Raw genomic sequence first — 23,862 nt, forward strand, 5'->3', positions numbered from 1 at the left:
ATTAAACGGTTCATTAAAAAAACTATGTCAATTTTGGGACCGTAAACATACGAATAATCTACGCGTATTACATAAGATAAACTATGTACAAGTTATTTAATTACTGTTAATCTATTTTTTTAATTACGACCTACATAATGAATTTTACGTTTATCTAATGCTTAATTGATCAGATTAATTAAACATTTTCTAGTGCATATAGAATTAACGGAACAGAAATAACTTTATCACGTAATAAGTATATTTTTTACAGTACCGTCTATTAGTATGTTTATTAAAATTGAATCATGTATCGAGCTAGATCGTACCATTTATTCTAAAGTGGTTAAGGCTATGTTGTTTGACTTTGAAACTATGATTCGTGAAAAGCCAACCTATTTTTTTTACGTAGGCAACATGCTTACAGTGACTGTATTTACCCACTATCAGGTGACTAGTAGGCTTTACTACCACTATGCACTAATAAATCTTATACCAATTGTGGGAAATGAAGGTTTATTTATGACACGTGTGTACTTATCAAATAATTATGAATCAACACTGCTTTCTTTCATACGAAAACATAACTTCAATAAATAATATAAACTTAACAAAGAGAAGCGATTTCTTCCATTTTATGCTTAAACTTTTAAACAGCGAAGGAACTCAACTCATCTTCAGAAAAACCAGCTTCCCACTATAAAAGTCAGAAAGTAAAAGTTAAGTACACATAAATACCTGATAAAAGTCACGACATTCTTTTGGACATATACAGCGTGTAACAAAATACCCATATACATCAAGAAGCACTGAAGAATACAGGTTAAATAGAATCTCTACACAAAGTTTCAGCTTAAAATATGTTTAAAAAATTGGTACCAAATACTTGGTGTCGCATGGTTCTTGATTTTAAATCATCATACAAACGTATAACAACACTACAGGGGTCACTCGCTAATTACGAAACATTTCTTCTGTAAATCTGATCGCCTAGTACCTATATCTACCTGATTTTAATGTTCGGTTTCTGGAATTTTATGTATTAGAAAAATTCATAACTTCGTTCCATGAAAACATGAGTTTAAAAAACCCTTCCCGTATCGTTTGTTATGTTGTCTAGAAACCGTGCACTTTATATGTATACCCCCTTTTTGTTACACCGTGTATATAGAGTATTATGCATATATCTGTCATATACATACAGTATTATGCATATGTCTGTCTGTCCCGTGACCGCTGTAGTGAACGTAATGTCATAGCAAGCCAAAGGTTAATCCACCATTCGCCAACCTACGGTACCAACGTCCGATCTAAATGCAATTTAGTGTACCTAAATGCACCTACATTAGCATTCTTATTCGATTCTGTTAATATTTAGATATAGTGGCAAAGAATTTGTACGCTTCACGGTTGTTAATGAGGCTTTGAGATTAGTTATTGATGTCTTTAAGTATTATTTTGTCGTAGCAAGTGTATACTGTTTTTTTTTTATTATTATTATTGTCTTCATTAACCCTTTTACCGCCTGTGTCACAAATATGCGACATATATTTCCGTGTCCCTACCACTCGTGTCGTATTGCTACGACAGACAATATGAATGATTTTTTCATTCTATTCACACGATTGCTCCTCCTTATTTAGCGTAGATATTATATTTTTTTCGACTTGTAGCCGCGTACTAGGGGCACAGTAATTGTGATTTAACTGGGCTCTTAAAAAGTTTATTTGGTCTCACAAAGACCATGCGAGGCTCATCATACACTAAACATGTCTTACATACTTAGTGTGTATTGGTATGCTTTGTGGCATGTTTAAATGTCAAATTAAAGCTGTCCTCCTATTTTTCAGCAGTTTTCAGTAAACCATGCTTCTTAAGTAAGACAATTTCATTGTCATATATAGTAAGGTAAGCTAACCAAATAAGGCCTACCTTATTTTTATTACCGCCTAGCTCGTAGGTTTAAAATGACAATGGGCTGATAATTTCAAAATCTTATATTTATTTATTAAACTTTGTAATAATGGAATCAAAATGGCTTAAGAAACAAAAATTACAATTTTATAAACACAAATAACTAAAGTGTCACTTTGGCCTTATTGGGAACCCTATGTCTTAATAAGGCCTCAATAAAAACTAGTAAGTATTCAACTTCTTAATTATAACAAAACTTTGTCAATGCTTATAATAAATGTAATGAGATCTTATTAATTAATTTTGGTCACTATACATCAGGCTAAACGAGTTTCTCATCATGTAATACCCACGTAACATCTTTGAAGTCATCGGTACCCCAGCATCAGTCAAACGAATGAGAATAACTTCTTGTTCTGTAGCCAATTTAGCGACCGACCTAGCTTCGTGTAGTGGAAACCACTCTTTAGATGATGCGTACTTCTTTGGAAGTTATATCTGGCTGCAGCAGCCTACCGGGTAAACAGGGTGCATAAAATTCGAAGGATGAATAGATACTATGAAAAATTTCCCGATATCCATTCACCTTTTTTCTGTATCTATTCACCCCGTTTACCCCTTTCTACCATGTAAACAGCGTTTTCCATCTTTTGCAAAATCCATTGGCTTTCTTTTTGACAGAAGCTGGTGATCCGTTTTCTATGAAATTACTGAAAAACAACTATGCCGTAATAAGGCCTACACGTTTTTTTTGTAGGCTTTATTAGGACATGGCACATAGGTAAACAAAACAACTATTATATGAAATACACCGATATTATAGCTATTTCACTAATGTGAGGAGATGGCTAAATGTATAATTGTCATACAGACAAAACACGGCACGTCGTATACTGATAAATATAAAAATACTAACAGTTTACGCTACTCGAATTTTATAAAAACTAAAGTGCGCTCCACGTCGTGATTGTTTTCGTCTGTAGGTTCCAACATAATCGCGGCACGGGTTGCTTGCTGTGCTCAAATTAGTAAAGTAATGTGCATGCACACTTCTACAAACTTTGGCGACCATTTAACATCGGGAAGAGGGAAATTTTCAAAATAGGCTTTATTGGGGCATAGGCCTTATTTGGTTAGGTTACTATACATATCAGCCCCGGATCTACATTTTTTTTCACCCGGGGCAAAATTTGAGAAATGCCGCCCCCACCTACTTTTTTTTTTTTTTTTTTTCATTAGGATTTGATGTCCTGTCATGTCCTGTGTCGTGGGTGCGTTTACAAACATACAAGTTCACATGCACACAGACCCGAAACAACAATTTGTGGATCACACAAAGAGTTGCTCCGTGCGGGAATCGAACCCGGTACCCGTTGCACGGTAGCCAGTTGCCCAGTCACCGCACCAACCGTGCAGTCAAATCGTCTTTATTTTCACCTTTTTCACCTATATAATTGCAACAATCAGATGTCCACAAATTGTTTGAAATTTGGACAAAGCCTACATACTAACCAGCCCCGGATCTACATTTTTTTTTGCCGGGGCAAAATTTGCAAAATGCCACCCCACCTACTTATGTTTATTTTCACCTTTATCACCCATATAATTGCAACAATCAGTTGTCCACAAATTTGAAATTTGGACAAAGCCTACATACTAACCTACCTTCCGGAAATAATACATCCACACAGGCCTACATTTTCTTTTTCACGGAAAGGGTTTAAGTTTAATAGGTTTCCTATAGTAAATGGGGTGTGCTGATCACGAATCTGTGCTTAGTTTTTTTCTAGCAAGTCAGGTTTTTAGGAAAAGTGTGAATAAATTTTTTCATAGAAACTGCCAAAAAAATCTTAGAAAATATTTATTAAAGATATATTTAAAAGAAAATTACACTGCAAAATTGAGCTGCTCATAAAAAAAATAACCTACGTTAGACAGACGTTGGTTTTTTTTAATGAAATCGTTCTCTTTTTCCCTGAAAACTGCACCCTGTTCAAGGCCCAGCAGTAATCAGGCATCATTCTAATATCCCAACTTCCTTGGTTACGTCTCTCCATCTCCTTTATGTTTTGATGGAACCTCTCTCCCTGTTCCTCGCTGACAACTCCAAGATTTTCGGGAAAATAGTCAACATGGGAATTCAGAAAATGAAGTTTAACGCTCATATTGCATGCCAGTTTTTTTATAATTTTGGAGCATCTTAGCTACAATTTCTTTGTACTTAATTTGGAGACTTGTTATTTCCAAGGAAATCTTCTATGACTTCTACGAATGAACTCCATACTTCAGATTCATCCTGGGTCATTGTATTCTGGAACAATCTATCCGATTTTAAATTTCGAATTCGAGGGCCTACAAAAGTTCTTCTTTAAGTTGAGCTTGAGAAAGTGCAGGAAATTTGTCGCATACGTATTAGCAGTCACCTTGTTTATTTTAAGCTTTGACAAACTGCTACATCAATCCTAACTTTATGTGAAGGGGAGGTGAAAGAACTGATTTTGGGTTGGTGCACATTTTTTTGTCCCGGTACAAGTCTTTCTCTGAAAGGCCATTCTTTCTTAATGTAATGTAAATTTCGTGCTCGACTGTCCCACTCGCACAAAAATCATGGATACTTTGTAAATCCAGACTGCTGACCCAAAATCATAGATATTATTTTGAGGTCTTCACAGAGTTGCCAACAATATTCGCTATACTTTATTTTATTTAGCAACAGCTCAAGATTCTCGTTCGTTTCTTTGAGATGCGCGGAGTGCGCAACAGGCACTGAACCATAGGTATTACCATTGTACAACAAGATACCATTCAGACTTCTCTTAGAAGAATCAATAAATAACCTCCATGATGTGGAATCGTAATTATCAGCTCCCAGTTTCATGACTACTTCAGTAATATTATTACAAAATACCAGTCAACCCTCTTGAGAGAAATATTTCGCGAACTCTTTTTCACGATGCCTGTACCACGAAAATGTGGTTCTTGGAGTCAATAGATTTTTGTCTTTCAGTCGTGATCCTAGGATTTGTGCAGCATCCTTTGATAGACCCAAATCTCTCACTAAGTCATTTAATTCAGCCTGGATAAACTGTTGAGGTTAACCTATATCAGGATTGAATTCATCTTCAACCGGTTCTTCCGTTTGAACTTTCATCTGATGATTGCTGTTGGATAGTGGGAAGAAAAGGTGGAGGAATCGAAATTCCTGGTCCATGAGGTACAGGTCGTTTAGCAGACGGTAAATTAGGATACTGAATGTATGTTTGTTTTTCGAATGGACACCCTTTACATCACAAGAGCAAAAGTAACAATCGACAAGTGCTAAATAGTAAACATACAAACTACTCACATTTTTAAAACAAAACACTGACGTGGAGACAAATCGACGAGGAAGTTTTCGAACATAGCTTCATCTCACCCCCGGTGGCCACCTTCAGCACCGAGACCTCTAACTAGACCTGCTCCGGAGCCCCTGTGGTGCAACGCCCGTTACGGCACATCCTTAGGGAGACATGTACCTCCCATTAGCCTCGTTGTGCAAGTTGCATGGCAGAACGTGACCACTGTGCCACCGTCTTCCCTGAGGTCGCTAGATGGGCACCTAGAGTCCCCACTTTAGGTACCCGCGACCCCAAAGGTCCACCTGCAGTTGACGCAGGCGGGATTAGGCGTCAAGGCTGTTGCCACCTCGACGCCTTCTATAACAGGATCGGCCCTCTCACGATCCCGCTTAGCAGCCTCCTTTTGGGACATTACAGTGATTACAGTCTCACAAAAGGAGGCCACCTCCTTCCGTTTTGACGGACGGAACGGATTTGGTCGTAGACCTTCGCGTCCATATCCGCCAGGATATCCAAGGGCGGAAAGCGAGCCAGGAGAGTTGCCGCCTCAAAGGACACCGTTCGGTATCCTCGTGCGATACGCCTGACAGTCGCGCTGACCAAACAGGCGCCCCGTAAAGGACCATCGATCGCACGACACCCGCGTAGAGGCGGCGAACTTCTTCTCTTATGTACTATGCCTATGCGCCTAGCGAATAATAAAATGTTCGGGCAGCACGTCTCACTCCGCGCTCAGGGTATCGGTCAAGTTGATATGGCCATGAAATTCCTGTACTTGTAGGTACTATATTTATTCCGTGGTCAAAATTAAATAAATGATGAGCTGTCCACTGGCCCGTGAAGTGTGAATTTTGCCGCCCCCTGAATTTGCCGCCCGGGGCATGGGCCCCGGCTTGCCCCCCTAGATCCGGCACTGATACATATATTCAGACTTCCCCCTATTTTTCTAGTTACCTGACCGTAGAAAGATATCGGTTTTAGTGAATGTCAAGCAAGGACTATATAGGGTACTCTATGTATTATGTATATAAGAGGATCTAGAAATCTATCCTATGTGGTAACAAAACTACATAATACCGGCCTCGTGTAAAAGTGTTATCTTATAACCAACTTGCAAAATTAAATATCATCTATCATTTAATAAGAGTAATTCTCTTTTTCGTAATATCTTGTTTGAATATGAGCACCTGGTTCAGTTCGTTTATTACGAAAAATAGGTTTAATACACCTACACAGGTCTTTGTGTTAGTCTAGACTAAGATTAGGGGTTACTCAACTGCGCAGAGAGAGACATCTGTTAAAGAATTATGAAGCAAGTGCTGTTTGAATGTTAATGCTTTGTCCTGCGTACGGCGAGATACTAAGTTTTTGACACTGATAATTCGGTTACCAATTATGTGTGTGAATTATATAAAAAGCTTATTTGTGTCCATTTGATCACATTCCTATAAATAATATAATGGTAGCTACAATCTAATCAATAAGTAACGATTAGGTACAACTGAAAGCTACGAAATAGTGTTTGACGGAATTTTCACAATTTAAGGCATTTAAAGTAGATTTCAGTTTATGTATCAATTGAAAATACTACAGAACTGAATTTGAGTCCTAAATAGAATTTTATATAAGTAAATGTAATTTTATCTTCTTATATATGCGCTTCTTTTCAATAAGTATTACCAATTTCAACATCGATTTGTGTTTACCATTGAAATGAGTGTTCGCTATCAAAAGCTACTCTCTGTCGGCTATGTAATGAAACATCTGGGGTCTACGTCACCGCGCAGTCGCGGTATTACTTCCCAAGCGGTCCACTAGATGTCACTGTGCAATGACGTCATATTCTGAATCGCGGTGTTAAGATTCTCCGGCGTTGAACGACCCTCGCGGCGCGCTCGACAGAAATCATACTTACCTGGCGTAGGGGATACCGTGATCAAGAAGGCGGTTCCCCCAGGGCGAGGTCCTCTCATTGCACTGCGATTGGGTTGACCCCTGCGATTATCCCTAATGTGGATAACTCGGACGCGTAATTTTTGGTAGTGGGGGACTGCGTACGCGCTGTCCCCTCAGAAATCCTGAAAAATAATTATAATATAATGTAAAGAGGTGTGTGTTATGTATCGGTTACTTATCACTTAAATAATGATATTAATAGCTTTATTTAGACTGTCGTAGAAGAAAATATAAAAATACCACACTGATTAACATGGTATTTTATTTTACCCACTTCTATACAAGTCAAATAAATTTTAATTACGTGTTATTTTATTTTAATTTTGAATCGTATTATAATTTAGTACTATTTCGATATATTATTATATTTTGAACAAATTCGTTAAGGAAACCGATATCAAACTTATTTTTCGAAGCAAACATGTAACTTAACAAAACATTAAATTGTTACTGCGAATAATGTACCTGCCATACATTTTACATTGCCTTTGATCGTGCACACAAACCTGCCATTCTCTCATTATACACAATTACGCACTAAAACAACCGACATCCGTAAAACAACGCCCTGCTGAATCTATAACAATTAATCTACAATTTATAGGACCATAATGATTAACATACAAAGAAAATCACCCCTACGACCTACAAAATAAGAGTTATAATCCGGATTTGACTGTGGAACTTGAATGTTCCACGATAAGAGTTGTTGAAGGACCTTGGGATTTGAAAGTGCACTCAGTAACCGGAACATAGCCGTGGTTGTCCGTAATAAGTTCCAGGAAAGGTCTAGAATATAAAAAAGACACATTTTATTTTAATATCAGCCTTCATGATACCTTGCGGGAGCATTGCACTAGGGTACGTAATTCCCCGAGTCTTGGCATGCAACTTGACGCAAAGCAAGTGTTTCGGCTGATTGAGTGTCGCGCAAAATAAAATTGTAAGGACAAATAAATACTGACGTCACAGGTACATCTAATGCAACAAATAGGTCGAGTAAAAAGTAGCTATACGACCTTACTAGTGTATTTATAGCAAATAGGTACACTATTTATAGCAAAAAAAGTGCAAAGAATAGCTAAAAATACAATTAATGCAACAAGCAAAATAAATAATTTTCTTGTACAAAAACAGCAAAAGAAACGGGTCTGATTTTATTGGTCGGGCTGATACTGAGCACCCACTCCCGGCCGCTATCCCACTACTGCCCGATACGGGGACTTTTGGCTGCTGGGTTTCCCCCCTGGCCCGGTGCGCCCCTCCTTAGTAGACCTGCATCCCCCAGACTCCTCCGGGGGATCCATATCAATACCAGGCTTAGTGTGGACGTCCAGTCAACATGGGCCACTCAGCACCAGAACCCCCGACCTCAAACCATCCTCCGGTTCCGACCTCCGAGTAGCCGGATTACAGGAGACGCCACGCTCCCAGTCGAAAGAGTGGTTGAAATTATTGTACGCAACAATGTATGCTATGGATCATTCAAAACTAAACAAAAAATATGAATTAATAACAGCACTTTTTACATTCTGTACATATTTTTTCATTCAAATATTCTTAAAATATATTATTTAATCATGATTTTCGACAAAAAATACAAATCGCTATGCAGCGCCACCTAAACCAATGTCATACGAACTATTTGGAGACAGGGAGATAACAAAAGTGTTACCATATTGTCAATAGATGGCGATAAAAGTGTTAGTGTATTTTAATATTTAAATTAATATTTTACTATCTAAAATTCTTTTTATATTTAAAAAATACTTTACATTCAATTATAGATAATTATACGTTACCAAATAAATGAAAAGTAAAAATAGAAATTTAAAGAACTTCTATTTTGACAACCAACCCGATACAGCTGTTCAATTTGTTTCTTTTGTTTGAAAACTCAGCAACGGTGCATTTTGAATATTTGAAGTTGTTTTCTATAAATCCGACTCAATATCATAAAATATTCGTTTTAATTTGTAATTTGTGAGAATGGAATCTGCTGGTTTGTTAAATTATAAAAGGTGAGAATGTTATACAAACTTTTTACTCCTCGTTTCGTATTTTGAACTTGCGCGCTCTATTGTATTGATTTTCCATCCAAAAATAAGTTAGAACGATGTAAATAAATCATAAAGCGGACCTTTAGCATTTTCTTAGTATTTAGTTAAACAAGCGAGCTTTCAGTCGGTGTTTCAGGTGTTTTTATAACAGGAATTGTGTGTTTAAGGAATAGTGCCGCGGATTCGTCCAGCTTGACACCCGTAAAGCCTAGACTCGGGAGATTTGTAGATGTTTACTCGCCCGAGCATCTAAATATAACACCGCGACCTGTAAGTAATTTATTTATAGCCAAATTCAATAAGTTGTTCGATTGATTGACGAATGTTCTCGATGTATTTTGCAGAAACCGAAGCTTACATTCACTGAAGCTAGGGATGAGAGTCCAAATTTTATTACCCCTGAGAAATACATTGAAGTTGATTTTAAATGCAGGTGAGTAAATGTTGATATTGATATTTATATGATGATATTACCTTTGACATTTTCATTGACCTTTTCTGTGTTTTATAAGCCATAATCTCTTTCCCTAATTTTGTATTGAGGTGTAAAATACAGTTTATTGCCCAGTCAAATGTTTTCAGTTGTTATGGTGAAATGAAAACAAAGGTCAGTGTATCCCTAGAGGCGGATACTATAGAATTGTTGACAAAGAAAGTGTTTTACATGGTTGTATATGTCTAAACTCCCCTAAAAACACCTTAAGAAGCCTTATTTTATAGTTGTGAGATTTGATAGAAACCATAAATTCCTATAAATTATTTGCTAATGCCATACCAAATGTTTAATGTAATATATTTGTTTTAGAACTGCAAAAGCCCAAGACCGTTACCGGAATGTGTTCAGCAACTGTTCCTTTGAAGGTAACCAGAGCTTCCCGCGCCTGAGCCGTAAGGTGCGGCCTATGACCATGGAGCTAGAAACACCCACCAAAGTGAAGCAAACTGTTGATCTTGTGCGAGGTATGTTCAATGCTTTCTATTTGTAGAATAATACTGTTCATTTTGTGATTGTATTAATATATTTAACATACTACTTATTTAATGTTTTTATGTGCCTTGTAAGTGCTTGGTGATTCTAATAGTTGTCCAATTGGATCTTTGGATCTTAGTAATAAGAGTAGCACAGACTGTTTTATCAGAACTAAATAGAAAACAAATCTAACAGTATCGAGGTCCCAATAATTTGTGCTGTAGTACAGCAGCAGCTGTACCAGCATTAGTCTACACAAAACCCTGGAGCTGTGGACTAACGTGTAACAAAATACCCATATACATCAAGAAGCCCTGATGAATACAGGTTGAATAGAATCTCTACACAAAGTTTCAGCTTAAAATACGTTAAAAAAAAAATTAGTACCAAATACTTGGTATCGCATAGTTCTTGATTTCAAATCATACAAACGTGTCAAAACACTACAGGGATCACTCGCTAATATTACGAAACATTTCTTCTGTCAATCTGATCGCCTAGTACCTGTCTACCTAATTTTGACTTGGTACCATGAAAACATGAGTTAAAAAAACCCTTCCCGTATAGTTTGTTATGTTATCTAGAAACCGTGCAATTAGTATATATACCCCCTTTTTGTTACACGTTATATAACAATCCGGGGGCTCATAGCTGGAGAAGGAACGGAGTGGTTTTTAGTAAAAAAATATCACAAAAAATCCTATGTAACAATACTCTATAAACTTTTCAAATATGTTGTGTATTAATTAATTGGTTGTTTACAGTGGATGGACCAAATGGGCTTAGATTCAACACATCTCTAGCCCCTGATGTAGCAGGATCCCCGGCACCGTCCCAGACTGAGCGGCTCCAACAAACCATCAACCCTAGCAAGGCTGTCTTCACCATTGAACCTAATACTTTGAAGGTAAGAACTATCCGATCTACAGTTGTGGCATTCAAACCTTGTATCAAGTGAGTAAGCTCCAGTAGCATTTAATATACAGCCCATAAACAAGTTACATGCTTGAGTGAGACAACGCACGACTTGTTGTTTGTTGTAGTGCAACATGTATTTCTTGTTAAGGAGGGAAAATCGTGCAATGACTTCTCTCGCCTTGGGCGAGGTGTGTCAGAGTCAGACTCTTACTGACTAAAAATGTCTCGTAACTACTCCTGCTTTTGAAACGTAAACAAATAAGATATAATTGTCATCAATTCTTTATTCATTTTCAGATTCTCATAGTAAACAACAAAGCCTGTTCCTTGCTGGGCTATTCATCAGGAGATCTATGTGGACTTCGCTTCTCCGACCTGCTGAGAAACAGGAACTGCAAGGCTTTCAGCTTACATGAGCCAGAGGACTGTGACGCTTCTGAAGATGGAACCGTTGTTTTGCTTAGTGGAAAGGTATTTATTGTAATTCTCTTATAACAAAAACATGTATAGTAAATGAATGTTAAATTCTCCAAAATAGTTGTTTTGCCAAAATTTTACTTGCAAATATTTGCTTGATATTTCAAGTTTGCCAAGTTGTTGCTAACATAATTACGGGGTGAGGGTGGGTAAAGGGGGAGGGGTAAGGGGTGAGGTATACAGACAGAGATATACAATGTAACACCCACTTTTTACCAGGTATGTTTTATGAGTCCAGACGCAATTTCAAACACGTTGAATAATATTATTGTGTTTCGTTTCAGGTAGTAGAACTAATATCAAAAGATGGTGGTTCAGTGCAAGTGTCGCTGTGGATAAGGCAGTTGGACAACGACGGGCCGTGCTTAGTCGTCGCCGAGCCTGTCAACTGTAAGAATGTTGTGGTAAGTCATAATACAATTTCATTTCATTCCCATTTAATCGTCTTGCACGCAAGCGGCAGTGCTAATGCAAACACACATACCTTCCCACATATGTATTTAGGCGCTGTGCGACCGACTCTTGCATAAAATATCGCGGGTTCGAGTCTCACACAGAACAATTCTTCATGTAATCTTCGCACTAACCGGTACATTTTTTTGCACTTAACAATACTATGGTCGACTGTCAGAAAATACCTTAAGGCATTACGTCCACCAGTCACTGTTATTTTTGTGTGAATAAGATTAAATAAATAAATAAAATAAAAATAAATGTTATGCACAAATAATTGTTCTCAACATAATCACGACACGAGAAACTTCTTAAAAAACGATGCCAAACCTTAATTTAATATCTATCAATTTTCTTTCTCGTTCACAGTTAACAGTAGAAGCAGACACGGGTATAATCCTGGCGTGTGAAGGAGATTCAGCGGCCGCGTTGTTCGGGGCGGAGTCGCGGGACAAACTAGTCGGAGTGCCTCTCGCCTCCCTCATTCCTAACGCGAGGCTACCATCTTATGACGCGCCTATGCCTAAGAATATGGCGAAGCAGAAATTGACAGGTATTTCATATTCTGTCTAGTATTCATTCAGTGCCTATCCATTATTATAATTATCCGATTAGGATGTTGCTAAATTAAGTAATGACCGAAAAAACGATTTAGGTTTTGAAAAACAACTTATTCTGAAATTTTTGACAGAATAAAGATAGTATTACGTTCACGTCTCCGGGTCCACAGGTGTGGAGCCGCGGCGGTTTCTAACCGCATAATTTATTTTTGTATTAAAATCAAGCGCGGGATCGTATATTCAAAAAATTACGCGGATAAAATACGGCCGCGGTTCCGCTCTAGTCCGACCAGGGCCTGTCATAAATGATGCATGTGATATACCTACTTATTACGCACCTATTAACTATTTCCTTGTTAAAAAAAAAAGCAACGTTTTTTTTATTCCCGAATACATTACGGCATGTAATGCCGCTATGCAATGTACATCCAATTTCCACTATTTGTGTTATAAGTCCCATGTGATAGAGGATGAATCACAGGCAACTAAAACTTTATCAAGTCTTATTAAATGTATTCTCTTGTAGGACGAACACTGGATGGTGGATGTTTCCCGCTCTGCCTGTGGATATCGAAGCCAGACGTCACGGACAACTCGCTGTGGCCAACTGTGTGCGGCGGCAAAACTCATCGACCTGTGTTTGAAGTTAATGTTCGGGTAAGTTTTCATTCCTATTTGGGGCTTTCCACGTGAAGTGGACAACCAAAATCATACAATAAAATTTCTTTCTATTTAGGGAACTTATACTTCTAGTGGATATTGATGCGTAAGCGCAATATTTTTTCATATGATAATTTATTGCCGAGTTTTGAAAAATTACGGAATTTTAAGACTGTACTTTTGCGATGAACCGTTTCTGTAGGTTAAAAAAGTAGTGTTTTGATATTTTGTACTATTTAAAATTGCTAAAACTTATACTTGGACTATAAAAAGATTCGTCTTCGTCATCTTGTTTAACACATTGAACACCATGCCCTCCAAGTTATCTGTCAGCTGTGAAAACGTGAACGATCCATCAACAAAGCGAACTTTTCTCTCAGCTATCAACGATCCATCAACGAAGTGAACCTTACTAACCTTCCATTCTTAACATTACCATCTCATACCCAGGTCACATACAACGTCAGTGGTCTTCTAGTAGTCGACGAAAGCGGTATAATAACTGCTTGCAACCATCACTTCGCTATGCTAACGTTCGGGAAGCCTCACTCCGAAGTTATAGGACACCACATCGAGGATGTCATACAAAACTTCTGCCAAGAAGCTGATATTGTTAAGATGCCAGAAAGGAACAGAAATATGACTCTGTCTCCTGTTAATAATGAGGATAATGGCTCAGGTATGTACACAATGTTGTTTCTACTACAGGATTACTTGACTATCCTTCATCTTATAAGTAGGGCTGAGAGTATCTTTCATATAAGTCCTCCATCACGCATTAAATTGAGCTATTTGTGTAATAGCCAGGACTAAAGTGTGATTGCAAACAAAATCAATAATTGAAACCTTATGTTATTAACTCTTGGTTTACCGGATCGTAGATCTACGAGAGACATAAAGTATTTTTCTATTGTGTATTTTATACCAGCAGAAAAGAAGTGAATTTAAATGCAATTTCAGCAATCTATAAAAACTCTCGACATTTTCCCATATATTTCTAACAAGACATTTTGGCACTCATTGCATTTACATTTTATCATAAAACGCACATGAAATGGTAAGCAAGTTTTAACACACCACAATTTCAATTGTTCTAGCATCAGACACAGACGAGGATTCATGCGGCGCATTCAACGGCAGTCAGAAATCAGCTTGCATGTCCTTGAACGTCCATCCCTCCATACTGTCCACTACTCGGGAGAAATCGTCCAGTGCACTGTGTCTCGACAAATCCTGTAGCATGGTCACCCACACCCCCACCCCCACCCAAGACATGGTCTCAAGCATTAGTACTACAGAACAACGAAACGACATATCCGCCCTGCCTGACGTCACTTCAGGGATGTCAGGAATATCTATAGATGACGAGAATTATTGTCACAGCAGCATATCCAAGTCGCGCTCGGAGAATATATTGAGATCTGAGCAGAGCAACCCTGCCAGGCCAGTGGCTAAGCCATCGGAGAAGTCTGACTCGATATACTACACTTCGCAGCATTCGCAAGAGGTGACACCGACTGGAAATACTCCTAGAGTGAGACTCAACGATCCTTCTTTGAGATTATCATTCGATTCTAGCAAATATAGATCTTTAAAAGCGAATTTACCTGGAAAAGATGACAAAACAAGTCTTTCTTTAGACTTCTGTGACTCCAATGAGACTAGTGCGGACTTCCTCACTCCTATAAATGAGATGCCGCCCCCTGGTTGTGAGATTGAAGACTTGCCGAAGCATAATGGTAACGAGAGCGTTGATAGCTTGAGCAACGATAACGATTTGGAGACACAGACTGAATCTGCTCCGAGGAAATTGTATTCGGGTGAGTTAGTTGAAATACTGTTCAAGACTTTTCTGTGATAGTTTATTTTACTTTAATCAGCCATCTGTTAATCCAATAACCTTTATCAATAGAATGAGATAAAATCAAAATAAAAATAGTCTCAAATATTGGGATTATTTATTTCTTTATTTGAATGTACCTATTTATGGTTTTAATTAGAATAAATGATTTGACTTTGACTATGTACTTAATCAACTTTTCTTTTCCTTCCACAGAAGACGCACCCGAGACTCCTTGCGTAGCGAAGCGCATGGTGCGTACAGTAGTGATGACGTCGACCCCCCAACACGTGCGCACCAAGCCCGACTGCGACCGCGGTGGGGACGGGACCTACAGGGGGGTCGTGCTGCATAAGGATGGGACGCAACTCAGTAAGTTATTTTTTGTGTAAACACAAATTATGAGAAGATAGCTTTTAATTGTTGTAAGATCCTTACTGGATGCTCGGTTATAGAAATTTGGATAAATAAAATTAGAAGAAAGGATTGGAATGTTTATTCTTCAATTCTGCGCTTCGCAACATAATCTGTAATTCTTATTTTTACACTGTTGGCTAATCTTGTTATTCTGTTATCTCTGGTTATTTTGCCAGTACTGTATTGTAATTTATCAACGGTTTAGCTAAAAGTAGTTGATGATAAACATACATGGTATAAAATAACTTAAGCCGACAGTTTAAAACCGATTTGCCTCACCTACCAAGAACTGTTGATTAACATTTACTTATCAATTAATCATAAGATATAACCGATTCCCGTTCTATACGATATTCATTTAATCTTTTGACGGTCTGCAATAAGGTTCAGTATACAGTATTAGTATGGCTTCTGTAAGTTGTGAGTACGTTTGTTGTGCAGACGTGCTGTACACGGTGTCCAGCATGCAGATGGGCGGGGCCAGTGCGGGGGGTGCAGGGGGTGCGGGGGGCGGGCCCCGCCTGCGCTGCGTGTGGCTGGGGGTGCAGCTGGAAGATACACGCAGCCACACCACGCTCGCGTCCAGCGTCGCCTCTACTGCCGACAACTCCTTGATACTCGTTAGTATGGAATACTTTTCTGTACCTTATCATTAGCCTTACTGTGGTAAAACGTAAAAGACGATTACACTCATTACTCCACAAAAAGACTAGTTCTAGAGGTGGTAAGCAATACCATTATGAGGATACGACACGTAATGCCGCTATTTTACAATGTACATCACTTCTGTCACACAACCATTACTATGAAAGACTCTAAAATTCAGCTTGCAAGTAAAAGAGAGGGGAGGAGGATTACACTCATTACTCCACAAAAAGACTATCGTTCTAAAGGTGGTAAGCAAAACCATTATGAGGTATGACATCAAAGAAGTAGTTATTCTCCATTCTACATCTCTTCTGTACACAACCATTAGTTTTGAAAGGAAATTACTAAATAATAATCAAATGTTATGTGACAGGGTAACAAATCAGTTAGCAGCAGGCCTCAGTCAATGTCCCTAGTGAGCCAGTGCGGCGACGAGCAAGTTTCCGGCGAATACAACAAACATTATGTCACACTCAAGCAGATTGGTAAGCAGTTCTTATAAATTTAATGTTTTTAAACTTGAAACAGAAATACTAACTTTACATAAACAGTTTCCATCTTCAAAGCCATTTTCAATCTTCTATATTGTCAATATATGACGTGGAAAATTAGAAATTCTCCTCACTTAGCGCCTATTTCACCACCCATATAAGTGCCGGATAAACTTATGTGACAGATAGTGCATACAAATTACGTTCTTAATTCAAATTTATCTGATACATAGCGGCTATCCAGACATTGTGAAACAAGTCCTTAGAACATTATTTTTCATTTTGAAGAAGGTTTTAATTTCCAACATTGAACTAACAACAATATTATGAAACTACAAATCCAATAACTCTTTTTCCAGGTAAAGGAGCATACGGCTGTGTAAAGATGGCGTACCGTCGTTCGGACCGTCTGCTGACAGTTGCCAAGTTTATTCTCAAAGAGAAGGTGGGCGCACAGTTCTGGGTCGACGCGCCCGATGGCCGTCGCGTACCGCTGGAACTCAGTCTATTGCTCACGCTCAAACATCCTAATATTGTGAGTATGTGGACAGTTCAAATTTTAACAGTAGTGACTTCTAGAGTAATAAGACCAATAATGGTGGCTCTTGTCTTTACGGTTGTTCTTCGTCTTTGATCTTGGTACGGGTTTGCTTTACGTTGAACGAAAACAAAACGAGACCGTATTCGGTGCTCTGATTGGTTGGTCCGTTCGAGTGCAGAACGGTTGTTTCGTTTTTTAAAACAAATCTTTAATTCAGAAAATTAATCCCAATTCATTATGCGGCGATTAATCCCAAGTTACCGAAATATTTGGGATCTTTGCTTCGTCGTTCTTTTTTTTGCAGGTGACAGTTTTAGTACAAGTCCGGTTCCTATTATATCTCTCATTGATATTATATATTATCTATTTTTTCAAACATATCTTCTTTTCAACAGGTGAGCGTAATTGACGTGTTCGAAAACGAAAAATACTTTCAAATGGTGATGGAAAAGCATGGTGCAGGCATGGATCTGTTTGAATTCATTGAACGAAGACCGCGACTCGACGAGCCGCTGCTTAGTTACATATTTAGACAGGTAAATATTATCACGCTTATATTATAAATGTGAAAGTTTGTTTGTTTAGATGTTTGTCCGTCAATCTATCATGCAGAAACTACTGAACAAATTTTATTTAAATTTAGTATACAGATAGGGTACGAGTTGGGTGATAGATGCTTTTTATCCCACGGGAATGAGGGTAAGCCACTAGCAGAAGCTTTGCAAACATAATTATATTTTTAAGAAGTAGCTTTGTGATTAGAGATCAAAATGCCAATGTGTCTGAACTTAAATGAATGAAACTATTATATTTACAGATAGGACAAGCAGTCGAGTACCTGCACTCCCTAAGTATCCTACACCGTGACATCAAAGACGAGAATGTCATCATCGACAACAAATTCCACGTCAAGCTGATAGATTTCGGTTCAGCGACGTTCATGAGCAAAGACACGCTGTTCTCCACCTTCTACGGTACTACAGAATATTGCAGCCCTGAAGTTTTAGCTGGGAACAAGTAAGTGCTTTTATGACTTGTTGAAGGCGTTTGATAACATTACCCCATCAAATAACGGTTGATATGTATAGAAAATTCGTTTTTAATAATGTAGATAAAATTGTATTTAGGACTACTTAAAATACGTTAACTTAGTCATGTTTGATTTTAACAATTTATATAAATATACTGAGATTATGATAGGAGTTCCTCAGGGTACAATTTTAGGTCCAATATTGTTTGACACAAACTTTTTTCCACAGATATGCGGGCCCTGAATTAGAGATGTGGTCAATGGGGATAACTCTGTATGTCCTCACATTCTTTGTTAACCCGTTTTCGGACATCGAAGACACAATACAGGGACCGCTAGCTTTCCCGCAGGTGGTTTCTGAAGGTAAGATGCACTTTATATCTATTCTCCAATGTAGAAGGCTCCCAAATTATTATAATGTAGTACATACTTGTTCTGCACTAGACGTTTTTCTAGACTCTGCAAAAGTTTTTGAAATATAATAAATAGGTTACGTATTGTACCCAATCCGGATTATCTACGACAAGTTTTAACATTTTGTCATGTTTTACTTACGTAACTGTTTGACGAAGTAACTCAACCTCTTTCAAGTCACGCTAGGGGCTCATATTCATAACATTGTATATTCGTAGATTTGGAGCAGCTCCTCCGTTGGATGCTGTGCAAGGAGCCGGCCAGTCGGTGCACTATATCTCAGCTGATGGCACACCCCTGGATCCGGCAGCCTGTCGTCATCGCCAACTACGTGTTCCATGAAATTGTGGACTGTGGTGAGTGGGAACTACAGATTGTTTTGTTGTCACAAGGCAGAACAATTGTATATTGCACACTTGTCTTATATGAGAACCGAAACTGAGTACTCAGTCACTTAGTCGCCTTTTTGATGCAATTTGACGTCTTTTTGAATAGGAATATCGAATTTTGTTTCCAGATCGACACGAGGCGAATCCTGAGATGTACTACAGTGGCAGCCTCGGATCACCTCGTAGTGGATCTCCAGTGTCATTAGCTGACCCAATGGTTAAAGGTTAGTCCTAATATATACATACATGGTACTTTCATACAAAATTATAATAAACTATCCATAACTACACTTGTCAAGATCTGAAATCGAAAATTAGCCTTTCAAAAATGTTGTTTGTAAAATCTATCAATAAATATCTTACCTTTTATTGACTTTTAAGTCTTTGACTGCCAATAGAAAACTATTGAAAGCAAATCCTCCGCTAACGTTGGTCACCGGTGACCACTACGGCGTTCAATGTGTTAATTGTAAACATACTATTTTCTTTGTATTCCAGAGCGCTCAAATCCTTCAGAAGTGGCAATTCGATCAGACGGCAAGAACTTGTCGCGCGACGAGCCCAAGCGCAACTCGTTGGCTTTGCACGCGCTGTCCACGGCCGACAGAGACGCGCAGTCCGACAACTATAGTCTGCGGTCGTCTGCTGATGTATGTAAACTCACATAGAAATTAACTAATATAGTAATTTTATACAATTAGTATTAAAATTGGATATTTTCATGTCTCACACTCATCAATAAACATTGATGAATGGTTCTTTCAATGAACTAAAATATGGCTTTGTTGAGTTATCCTATCCTAATAAGTTGTTTACTATGCTCTAAAAAATATTCATTCATTCCTTCAGATTTATTACAAAACAATGTGTATACAATTGTTACTTCTTCTTAGTTTGGAATAAAACGCGTTCTAACAATTGTATTTTCATTGCTTTTTAACTTTAGTTTAGTTTAGCTGATAAAAATGTACGGTATATACTGTAGCTATAAAACAATTGGCTCGACACTAGCTAGTACTCTATTGGATAAACAGGACCTCACGCTAAACTGAGACCTAATGAGTATAAAACCTAATATGTAACATACAGTACAACCAGGTACTTATAATTAAGCACAATAAAATGACTTTAAAAAAGTGTATGACTAAAATTCTGATTACTATTTCTAAAAATACCAATATAGTTTTAAAATAATATTCTTATAAAAGTTGCTATTCTTCTCACAGATCCTGGATATATCATCAAAGCCGGTGTCCGAAGCAGCGCTAACTGACATCAGCTCGGACGCCACTGGCCACGCGGCCTGCGACATAGACTATGACTGCGACCAATACGAGTGTGACAGCTGGGACGAGTGCGAGCAGGACAGCTTCTCTTAATCGGACCTCTCACTCCAACACTACTGGGTATATAAGCTCCGCCTACTTTGAATTGTTTGAAGATACATGCGTTGACCGTCTGTATTCGTCAGATATTGTTAGACTGTAACCTTACCGTATTGAGGGTAAATTGATGTAAAAGGAAGGAATCCTAACAGTTATCAAGTAAATCACACGTTAATGTGACATCGTCGTTATTTCTTAGCGATTAAAGTTGATTTTCAAATGTTATTAACGTGTGCATTAAGATTCTTTCTAAGAATCGGAACTCTTGACTATAAAAAGTTATGAATTTGTAATGACCAAATTATAAAAAGAAATCAAATTGTTCTTCGTAATTTTTGCAACACCTTGTATTTGAGACTTATGTCCAAATACTCAAACGCTACTCAATTTTAAGACGCTTTCAAGACTAGTTCTGTCGCTACCAATTCTTTATAAAATGACAGAGATAGCACGATATTTAAGTACAACTTAAAATTGAGTAGCATTTCAGTATTCGGGCGTTATAGCGTTTTCTTGTGTTTAAGATGGAGAGAAAACTGAAATCGTATGAGACATATTATAATATAATTCTTATTGTATGTATTATAATTAATTATTATGTATTAATTAATATTAATTGTCGTCGTTTATGTGTTGATGTCAATATTTAAAATGTCTCGAAATTAATTTTCGTCTTAATAATGTATTGTGTTCCTTTTTGTGTGAAATTAACTAGGTATATGAACCTGGATAGTATTGTATCAGAATTTATGTGTAAATGACATGAAATACTTTGGTCTATATATGTAAAGTCGGGAAACCATCTTGTTCGCGATTTGACTCACTAAAAGCTGTACTATTAAGCAGTATTATTCTTAAAAATACCTTCATTATTCCAAGCTGAGTAGTTCATTAAATTCAAGCGAAAATGAGACCAAATTCTATATACATATAGTCGTAGTTTTATCTCCGTAGTCTCAAATTAAACTCTCTATGAAAAAGCCTGAAGAATTTTTAGTACGTAAATTAATAAAAAAGATAATTATTGCTATTGAAATGATCTCAATTACATTAAATATTGAACGTTAGGAATTGCATCACTTGTTCATATTGCAAGCACCATGTGATTATATTGTATTTGCGAATATTGCCATGTTTTATTAATAATAATGTAGATTTAATTGTTTAATGTAAACAGATTCTATTGCATCAACTTCTATTATTCTGATTTAAATAATATTTACGGCATGTTAATTTTTCGAACATGCTCGATTGGTTTTAAGCTATACCGGGACTCATAAATGTGTTCCCGTGCGCAATCAATTGATTATTTGACACAAGTCGTAAATATTATTAAAATCAGTATGTCTCACTGATAATTATTAAATAAAAATATTCTGATTGTTGGAAATAAGACTAGATACACTTTAAAGTAGTAAATAATAGCACTGGGCAGTCTTCCTATTGTTGTCACTGATATTTGTAAAATATTTTATGATTAGGATTGCGCCACACTTGGAACTGAACTTGCGTCCCAAAATGCGGTCATTAAAATCGATGCGCCTAGTGTAGCCCCACCTTAATCTCTTGTTACACATTCCCTCAAAGCCATACCTTTCTTCCATACTTATTCTTGTTATTATAAATAAGTACGTACATTTAAAATTTCACTAAATGCACTATATTGGCTTATTAGTTCGGTTACCAAGCCACGTAGTGCAAATAAGCCAAAATCATATTTTGTTCTATACATTTGTTGTAGTCTAAGTATGGACGTCTTGTGCTAGGAATACATCTACATTAAAAAAAAACAACATTTGTGTGAGTCTATCTCGGTAGGTGTACTTGAAGCACATAATATGTACATGTAAATTAATATTTATCGTTATTAGTAAGATAGCTTAATATTAAATAGTTATTAATTATCCAGGAGTGTACAGTGAACTCTTATTGCAACGCCATAATTATCGAATGCATTCCATTTTTGCCAAAAATAAAACAAGAATTGCAATAAAACTTCATTGGGACACATCTAACTCTTATGACTAAACTTACCGAAAATCAGTATTAAGACAATACTATAGATTTTTCTTACAGGCTGACTCCTAGTTTTTAGTATTATTAGATGTCCTAAAAGAACCAAATTTATTCATATTATTTGAATAACATTGTAAATATCATGAAGTAAATGTTAACATATCTGTGTTGGGTTCAAACTTATAGATCTCTCGTGGTTTACTTATAAAATTGTTACTGTAATATCTCCAGTACAATTTTATACGTGAGTTCGTAGACCAGTATTTAATTGATATAGTAAGATAATATTTTTGTAGTATTTGATTTATATTGTGTTTATTTCAAATGTAGTGATTATTTATGTCCGGTGCGTCCGTTTCTTACTTAGTGCCTTACAACGGACGGCGGGTTACGTTGCTCGTGTAGGACGCTGTGACCACTCATCGTAAATAAACGATATGAATTCCCAAAATGTTTATTATTTTTTAAAACTTATGCAATTACTTTTATGAGTACAATATAAGCAACCAAAAAAGATTTACTGGAGTAATATGAGTAGGAATGTGATACCGTTTGATAAATTGGATGATTTGGGCAAGAAAAAAGATATTATTAATAATATACAACGTGTAACAAAATACCCATATACATCAAGAAGCCCTGAAGAATACAGGTTGAATAGAGTCTCTACACGAAGTTTCAGCTTAAAATACGTTTAAAAAAATTTTTGTACCAAATACTTGATATCGCATGGTTCTTGATTTTAAATCATACAAACGTGTCACAACACTACAGGGATGACTCGCTAATATTACTAAACATTTATTCTGTCAATCTGATCGCCTAGTACCTCTCTACCTAATTTTGAAACACGCGGCGGCGTGATTTGAAAAATTCACAACTTGGTACCATGAAAAAATGAGTTTAAAAAGCCCTTACCGTATCGTTTGTTATGTTATCTAGAAGCCGTGTACTTGATATGTATACCCCTTTTTGTTACACGTTGTATATGTTGCTGAACTACATTGTTGTAAATTAGATATGGAATCATTAAAAAACATATCAGCAAAAGGCGGGTACCTGCATATAGATAAACATGTACCCGCCTCACGGTACTACTTTACTTGGGAATACCCTCGACTATCTTTCTTTGAATAGATAAACTTAAGATGCCTGTAAGCGATTTGAAACAGGCGATGTATGTAATATTTTATTACTGTGCGTAAAATATTAATCGAGGAAGGTAGTTCGAACAGTTAACTACGCTGTTACATTATCGATCAATGCTTGGAAATCTATTGAAGTGCATAAATACATAAAATACCAACTCAAAAGCCTTGATAAGATATTTAAGTAGATACTTTCCAATACTTGAACTTTAGTAGGTACTTGTAGTTTTATACAAAAGAAGATAAGATAATCCTTCA

The 23,862-nt window shown here is 37.1% G+C and overlaps 1 protein-coding gene and 1 non-coding gene across 2 annotated transcripts; both read left to right on the plus strand.

The window, feature by feature from the left end:
- The first annotated feature begins 7,138 nt into the window (after nucleotides 1–7,138).
- LOC126911543 (U1 spliceosomal RNA) lies at nucleotides 7,139–7,302 on the plus strand. The gene has a single exon (XR_007706047.1). It is a non-coding gene; the product is annotated as a U1 spliceosomal RNA (small nuclear RNA).
- Nucleotides 7,303–9,043: 1,741 nt separating this feature from the next.
- On the plus strand, nucleotides 9,044–22,907 carry LOC118272309 (PAS domain-containing serine/threonine-protein kinase). The gene is made up of 22 exons (XM_050699011.1): nucleotides 9,044–9,208; nucleotides 9,415–9,517; nucleotides 9,592–9,680; nucleotides 10,053–10,207; nucleotides 10,982–11,124; nucleotides 11,433–11,606; nucleotides 11,897–12,016; nucleotides 12,435–12,618; nucleotides 13,152–13,282; nucleotides 13,736–13,964; nucleotides 14,383–15,105; nucleotides 15,342–15,497; nucleotides 15,984–16,162; nucleotides 16,564–16,675; nucleotides 17,041–17,216; nucleotides 17,618–17,758; nucleotides 18,040–18,239; nucleotides 18,482–18,615; nucleotides 18,885–19,022; nucleotides 19,184–19,279; nucleotides 19,554–19,705; nucleotides 20,282–22,907. The coding sequence occupies exons 1-22, from the start codon at nucleotides 9,177–9,179 to the stop codon at nucleotides 20,432–20,434; spliced, it is 3,720 nt and encodes a 1,239-aa protein (XP_050554968.1). The 5' UTR covers nucleotides 9,044–9,176; the 3' UTR covers nucleotides 20,435–22,907.
- Nucleotides 22,908–23,862: the final 955 nt, after the last annotated feature.

The sequence above is a fragment of the Spodoptera frugiperda genome, chromosome 15, assembly GCF_023101765.2.
Source record: "Spodoptera frugiperda isolate SF20-4 chromosome 15, AGI-APGP_CSIRO_Sfru_2.0, whole genome shotgun sequence".
Taxonomy (NCBI): Eukaryota; Metazoa; Arthropoda; class Insecta; order Lepidoptera; family Noctuidae; genus Spodoptera; species Spodoptera frugiperda.

Bases quoted from the DNA above. Each gene is read 5' to 3' on its own strand.
- LOC118272309 (XM_050699011.1), top strand. From the start codon at position 9,177: ATGGAATCTGCTGGTTTGTTAAATTATAAAAG. The intron at 16,676-17,040 runs GTAAGCAGTTCT...CTCTTTTTCCAG, and splicing joins TGTCACACTCAAGCAGATTG to GTAAAGGAGCATACGGCTGT. The intron at 17,217-17,617 runs GTGAGTATGTGG...TCTTTTCAACAG, and splicing joins CGCTCAAACATCCTAATATT to GTGAGCGTAATTGACGTGTT.